Consider the following 7,338-nt stretch of genomic DNA (forward strand, 5'->3'; position numbering starts at 1 on the left):
TGAGTCTGAGTTAATTAAAAACTAAAAGGGGCCTGGCCTGGCCGTTCTCATCTTCAGTTGTCAATTAACCATCAAAGCATAAACAACCATCAAACAACTTTGCTACACAACCAAATAACAAACCAATGTCATTTTATCAGAGTATCTTCACAGTATCACTATTTAACATAAGGTCATGAGAATAAGCAGAATGATCATTTGAAGATGTTTATACCCTTTTCTATACCTCCATCCTCAAAAAGGTACCCCTTTTGGGCAGAGTCGCCCCCATATAGTCAATTATATTGGGCGTACCCTGGGGGCAGGGGCTACCCCTGGGAAATTCACATGGAGGACTGTCACCTGGATAGAGTGACAGTAAGTCAAGGTAAGACTTTATTTTCAGATGCTAACATGTAATGATAAGTAATATTACTGATAATCTTGCAGCCCCCAAGTCCTATGCATGAGTCTGGCCCCCCCCCCCCCCCCCCCCCTCAACCTTAGGGCTTAACATTGACAAGTCCCTGACAGAACCAATTCCTCCTAACCAGTACCATACAAATACTTGCAATTTGTGAGGAGAATGTGCTTGTTGATACCGGCATAAACGGATATATAGGAGATGGTTGTTTACAAGTGATTGCGAACGTAATTTGTGAGGAGAACATGCTTTTCACTACTGGAGTAATGGGTTTTGGGAGATGGTTGAAAAAGTCAAGTGATTGTAAATACAGTCACTGACAGAAAACTGACTCAAATGGGATTTCTTGAAGTTCATAGCTTATGAGTGATGTTGCTTTTGGAGACAATTTTTATCTCCAGTTCATTGGTATATCTGCCATTTTGAAAAGTCATGATAAAATAGCAGTCTGATTTATTCATTCAGTCAATGAAGCAAATAAAATTAAGAAAGAAGACAAAAACAACACTTGACTAAGACATCCACCAAATGTATAAAAGACTAATGGTTATCCAAAGCAGACCAATAAAAATTTTACACTCAAGACAGGGAGAAATTAAATAACAAGTAAGGCAGATACTCAAGAATGGAATCTGTCCATCACAGATAAATAAGGAGGCTCTGTTAAGGAAGGAGGAAGTCTGTTTTCCTAAAAGAAACTTAAACCTTAATAAAATAATTAAATAACATAAGAGGGGGCCATAATTTATAAAGATGAGGAGGGCTCATTTGAAATCATGAATTTTGGACAAAACTTGACCTAGCTTTTACAAAATTTTACCATAGTGTATCGCAGTTATTCTTACCTTGACACAAATAATTAAAAATACTCCTGCGCATTGAAGACCAAGATTTCCAATAGACATTTCACTGAATGTTATGCACATTGGTTTGCCAAGTTTTTTAGTTGTTTTGTGTTATCCAACATGCAAATGGACAGAGGAGGCTCCTTAAGAAGTTCACCTTTCAAATGGGGGCTTCTTAGACACGGGAGCTTAATGCAGCTTTTAACTAAAGGTTAATTATGTACATCTGGAGGTGGTTGGGGGGGGGGGGGGGCTCTCCTCAGAATTTTTGGCGGTCATGTGTGGCTCGGTTCTCCAAATCCTGACCCTATTTCAGACCAAAATAATTATGTCATTTAACAGTAACCTTTTTCAAACCTGGCCTCTAAAATCCATACCCATTTTCAGACCTGGTTTCTGGAATCCATACTTGTTTTCAGACCAAAATGGTAAAAATCTATACCCATAACCCAAACAGCTCAAAAACCTAATCCTTCAATATGGTGCCACAAACATGACTTATCTATATAATTACATTATAGTTTGTATATGGGAGTACCCTATCCCCCCCCCTGTTTTTTCCCCAAAATTATTTTAATTGCCAGTTGCTCTTATCCCTAAAACCCCTAACAGGTTCTCAATAAAAATGGAACAGCTATTCATAGAAAACAAATCTTAAACTGTCAGACTCACAACAGAAACCTGTCTAAGAAATCCATTAATTTAAAATTAATGTTGAAGACATCAAATTGTGTGAGCCATCATTTTTTTTTCACAGTTAAATGTTATTTAAAATTATATCACATCTTATTGTAAACGGCAAACACCATATAGCAATCATCTGAATATATTTGGCTAGGAAACCTGAATCCTCAAACAAATATTTATTTTACTACTTTTCACTAAGCCAAAAGTGAAAACGTCAAAAATAAATTATGGAAATAAAAGCCGCTATGAGGGTCCACGATTTTAGGCTGCAACTTTGTTAAAACAATAATGTCCTCAAAGTGATCAGCACAATTCCAGATCAAAAGCAGTGACAGAAAGCTTCACTGGTGACACATCTTAACGTGTTTGATACACTTTATGGACCATGCCTAATTTTCTTCAATCACTTAATAAGCAGTGTTCTGTTATCTGGATCAACGTGAAATTAACGACAGTTATTGGTTATCAATAATTGTTCCCTTTTTCAGGAAAGCTGATGTCGTCATGAAAAGTCTTTCCAATTTATTTGAAGTCAAATATGGAGATGAATTTTATTTTGGTATTGCATATTAATTTTGCCATGTGTTCCATATATAGTTTGGCTTTCTCAGTAAGAGAAAAGCTGGATCACAAAAGTTTTTAATTTTACTGTTTTGGAGGTTTTGTTGATCACCATCACGAGAATATCAATTTTACGATATAGTCAAACCTGGCAAACTTCAATCCAAAACCGATAACTAGTAAGTCAAATAACTTTTATGTCTATCTGACAAAGAGAAGACTGCTTAAAAAGCCAGTTAGAGAAAATAGGTACGGTAGCAAAGAAGAAAAAAAAAATCCTCTATCAGAGCACCTTTAAGTCAAACACCAACAAAACTGGCTTTCAGTCTCTGTTCAACAACTGCATTCATTATTGTATGTTGATGCTAAAAAACTGTCAGAAGAGCAAAAACGCCATACAACAATGCACAGGGATAAGCAACAAGAAGCTGCTGAGCGTCCATGGCCAGTACCGTCACAAAGAGCTTAGATGCTGATAAACTGCACCAGCCTATCGTAGTAGCTGTTAGCAATGTCCCAATGACTCCCCTGAAAAACATTCATTTAGTAATTAAAACATTGCCTCATCAGTGTCTGAAGCATTATTTTGTGACTGTCAGAATATGCAATTCCAGAAAACATCCATACTCACCCCTCCCAAAGAAGGTTTTTTGTTTTGCACCACGCCTCCCCCCCCAAGAAATTCCAGTTTAGCTTCACACTTTGCCTCTAAAATTTTGACTTTTAAGACCTCCCTCCCTCCTCCTCGGAATTTCCAATGACCTTACATGGGGTGGATATTGATTTCTTTCTGGAACGGCACAATACACTCATACATTCGTCCCTGCATCATATTATTGTATTGTTTTCTTAAATGGTAAACCTTCTTCCACATTCTCTCCCTCTTTGCCAAGGTTTATAAATTGGTACTTGCAAATTAAACCATTGGAGAAACAAAACGAAAGTATATGGTGGGGGGGGGGGGGGGAGGGTACAACAGAAATGGATCAGGGGGAGAAGTATTAGTCCAGGAACCAGTTTAAATAATGCCAGTTGTGAGCCCCTAATGAAGACTTCACCTTGTTTGAATCACTTTATCATTACTAGTTTTTGGCTACCCTTAGAATTGTATCACTGATTGTAACCTAACCCCATTCTTCAAGTTTTCTGTGGTGAGAATTTAAAGAAAGTAATCCATAGGTTTGGATCAAGAAAATAAAAATAATAACAGTTGGTACTTACTGTAATGAAAGAAGGATGGAGATGCCTGCCAAAATAACCATGGGCAAAAGACAGTATCCAAGGACACTAATAACGCAGCCAATAGAAACGCCAGTCATACTCATAAGATTTAGAATGGCATACATAGAAACACACCCCAGCAGACCAACACCATAGATGTAACCAAAACCATGAACCTTTCCAGACTGAAAATGAAATAAAATTACTGCCATGAGTGGCAAAAATTCTCGTCACTCAGGAACGTAGCTAAGGCTTCCAGTTATTACATTTGTAATCAACTCACCTCGCTCTTTTGGACTATGTACCTTGAAAATTAGGCTTTAGTATTTGTATTTACTGCAGTGATAAGATCCCATTCAGACAGTGAAATTTGCCAATAGTCAGCTCTTAGTGACATCTTTGATAACCCCCGCCATTTCCTTGACCTTACTAGAGTTAACATGATTACTAGAGTTAACATGATTATGGTCAAGAAATAATAATGTGGAGATGACCAAGTCATGTACTATTTATAAAAGCAGATCCATTGGAAAGTGTTGAATTAACTATGGTTGCCCCAAGAGAGGCTTGTATTTAAAGGGAAATGGGGAGAAAACTGAATAAAAGTGGCACCATCCTGAAATAGGTAAGAGACAAACATAAGTCCAGCAGCATAACAGTCATTAGAGGACCCTTTGGGAAGCCACCACCCCTTCCCCCACCCACCCACTGCTATACCAGGTACTGAATAACCAAGAGTGAGTGGAATGGTCCCAGTAGATGGAACATTTTAATTCATCTAACCACTCATTGACAAGTAGTTTTAAGAACATCACTACATGTATTTTCTGGAAGTTTGGAACACTTCTTGAAGTCTGGTTTGCCCTTTAAGGACGGTGCCTACTATTGTTACTGCGCATACGTTCTGCGCATCTCGAGATACTCGGGTTTCCTATGGGTGGTGCCAACTAGTACAGGAATATTTTTGTGCGGTTTAAAACTATACGGAGAAAGCAGAACTAAGCAAATGCTCTTGGTATCTCAAAAGAAAATTGGGGGTAACCATGCATTTTTCAGAGATAATTAAGCTTCAATTTAGGAAAAAATCCCATACATTGCTTTATATTTTGGCCCTTTTTAGAGATATTATTACTAAGTTATCTCTGAAAAATGCATGGTTACCCCCAATTTTCTTTTTGGATTCCAATAGCCCTTGCTAAGATCTGCTTTTCCCGCATAGTCATAAACTGCACAAAAATACTTCGGTATTAGTAGGCACCGTTCTTAAGCTGCAGTACAATCCAGCATATATATTATATTATTTCTTACCAGAAGAAGGAATCCACCAAATGCCAGGCAGAACACCAATGGGCCAGCTAGATCTGTGTCATCCATGATGTTAGCCTCTGTGTGTTGTAATGGGTTTAAAACAGACAATGTCTGTAACAAGAAAATCAATAAACAAGTTATCAGCTCTTGACAATGATCACAAATAACTGTCAGAGTTCTATGGATGCCACAGTTTGGTTAGTCAGTATGATGGTTCCACCTACATAAAGCCCGGGCATAAAGTTTACTGGCTATTTTTTTTTTCATGCAATATCCATGCTTCCCCCACAGAGAGTATTTCAATTTGGACCCTTCCAATCCACCCCTCTGGAAATTTTAGTTTACCTTTATACTTATGATTTTAAGACCATCCTCCTGGATATGGAAATTGTTGGACCCATATTTATGATAAACAGAATCAGTATAAGAGACACCAAGTTTGGGTTCACTTGTTTTTTTATCATTCCCAAGAAACAGATTTGAGGCATGGTGTGGTGTTTCCACACTGAAGTCACATGTAGCTTTCTGGGCTTGGTTTTCTTTTTCTTTTTTTCCCAGTTACTTTTTGATGGGTAGGGGTATGAGGGTTGAAGGACTGGTTTGTGGCATGCCTCATTACTCTGTAACCTGGGTAAAAACAGATCTCTACAACCACGGCTTCACGTTCACACATGGCTTCTCACCCACCCACAAAAATGTGACAACTGGTTCAGAGTAGAGCAGTTAGATGGATCCTTTTGCGTTACAATTTTCAGGACGGTGTGTTTGATATGCTGAATTGCCTGGGCTGGAAGACATTGCAATCTCGCAGAACAATTGCCCACTTGTCTTTGCTTTACAAGTTCAAAACTTCACGCAGTTACATTATTCTTTTACATGCTCATCTGGGCATGCTTTCAATTAGCCATTATTAGGTGTGATTTTTATAAGTTTTCCTTTTTTCTAAGAACCTTACTGGAATGGAACAGACTGCCAACTGTAGACAAGTAGCTTTGGCAAAATCGCTTGAATCTTTTAAGGAAGCTATCTCTAGGATTTACAGTGTATTAGTTCACAGTTTGTATATTTATTTTTGTTAGGAAGCTTGACGAAACACAGCGTTCCTCTTGAACACAATGTTTAATGGCCATTAGAAATTGATGTAAAACCTTTTGACATTGAGCGAGATTACAACACTTTTGGTTTACGAGCTATAAAGACGCGAACAAGAGCATGTGACTTGCAAAGCTGGCTAACACTAGGGTAGGGTAGGGTTTATCATAGTCATAAGTCCAGTCTCTCATGTTTCTTAACTACCTGTACCCTTCCAGATCAGGTGCAACAGGCTGTAACAATTATTGTTATTACTCTTTTCTAATTATTATTAGCTTAGTCCTGTATATTCAGTATTGAAAATGGACTTATAATGTAAATGAATAAATAAATAAATAAGTAAATAAATAAATAAATAAATAAATAGATAGATAAATAAATAAATAAAACAAATAAAAGTAAGCTATCATTATAGATCTGTTTTTTAACAGAATTAATTTATAGAATTAAGAGGGCTTCTCTTGTTAATCAATGATATGACGCTGTCACGAATGTATAGTGCGTGTGCTTCAACTTACCTTTTGCCAAATATGCTCAAAATTGATACCTAGCTCTGTAAAAGGGTGCAAAAAAAAGTATTAAATCTCAAAAAAATAATCCCCAAATATAACATGCCACAGCGTAATAAAGTAGAGCATCGAAAATGTCCCTAGTAACGTCATGAAAGTGAGTGACAGGCAGCATATTGAATTTCCATGGATTTGGAAGTGTGCCACGTTTTTACCTTCAAGAAGTGGAGGCTCGTCTTCGAAACTTGTGTAGTCTTCGCTTGTTTGCCGTGGTTTCATGGATCCTTCCATTCCATAACCTCCACCGATACCCGAACTCATAGTTGTAGGACCTGAAGCACCATAATCGTAGGAAAAATTGCCACCATAATCGTATGAAGTTGTCGAGTCGTAAAATCCTTGAGTGTTTGCAGGGGGGTAACTATATGTGGGCACTTGTTGCGCGGTTTGTCCATAATCTGGGTATTGGGGACTATATTTGTGTCCGCCATACGGCTGTTCTTTCTGTTCACTGTAAGTATACCCACTTTCGAAAAAATCCTGATCAATGGAAACGCTACTATCTCCGCCGAAATTCGACATTTTTTCGCAACAGGATCTTGTTGTTGTCTTTACAGCTTGGTAGCCGCGCTCTCGATTTTATCAGGAAAGCCTGGCTGCTCAGCGCATTGCTTTGTAGCCACGCAGAAAAGTTGTACTTTTCAAAGCCTGG

General features: G+C 37.9%; 1 protein-coding gene across 1 annotated transcript; it reads right to left on the reverse strand.

The window, feature by feature from the left end:
- Positions 1–2,096: 2,096 nt before the first annotated feature.
- LOC146472137 (protein YIPF5-like) lies at positions 2,097–7,250 on the reverse strand. Its single transcript, XM_085120729.1, has 5 exons — positions 6,842–7,250; positions 6,636–6,670; positions 5,026–5,136; positions 3,718–3,902; positions 2,097–3,024 (listed from the first exon to the last, which is right to left on the reverse strand). The coding sequence occupies exons 1-5, from the start codon at positions 7,206–7,208 to the stop codon at positions 2,862–2,864; spliced, it is 861 nt and encodes a 286-aa protein (XP_084976855.1). The 5' UTR covers positions 7,209–7,250; the 3' UTR covers positions 2,097–2,861.
- Positions 7,251–7,338: the final 88 nt, after the last annotated feature.

Source organism: Pavona decussata, unplaced genomic scaffold (genome assembly GCF_977016875.1).
Source record: "Pavona decussata unplaced genomic scaffold, jaPavDecu1.1 SCAFFOLD_102, whole genome shotgun sequence".
NCBI classification, from domain to species: domain Eukaryota; kingdom Metazoa; phylum Cnidaria; class Anthozoa; order Scleractinia; family Agariciidae; genus Pavona; species Pavona decussata.

What these genes read in the sequence shown, in the direction of transcription:
- LOC146472137 (XM_085120729.1), bottom strand. Translation starts at nt 7,208, where the DNA reads ATGTCGAATTTCGGCGGAGATAGTAGCGTTTCCATTGATCAGGATTTT. An exon ending in CGAGCCTCCACTTCTTGAAG is followed by an intron (nt 6,671 to 6,841) that starts GTAAAAACGTGG and finishes ACCCTTTTACAG; the next exon opens with AGCTAGGTATCAATTTTGAG. An exon ending in TTGGTGGATTCCTTCTTCTG is followed by an intron (nt 3,903 to 5,025) that starts GTAAGAAATAAT and finishes TTTCATTTTCAG; the next exon opens with TCTGGAAAGGTTCATGGTTT.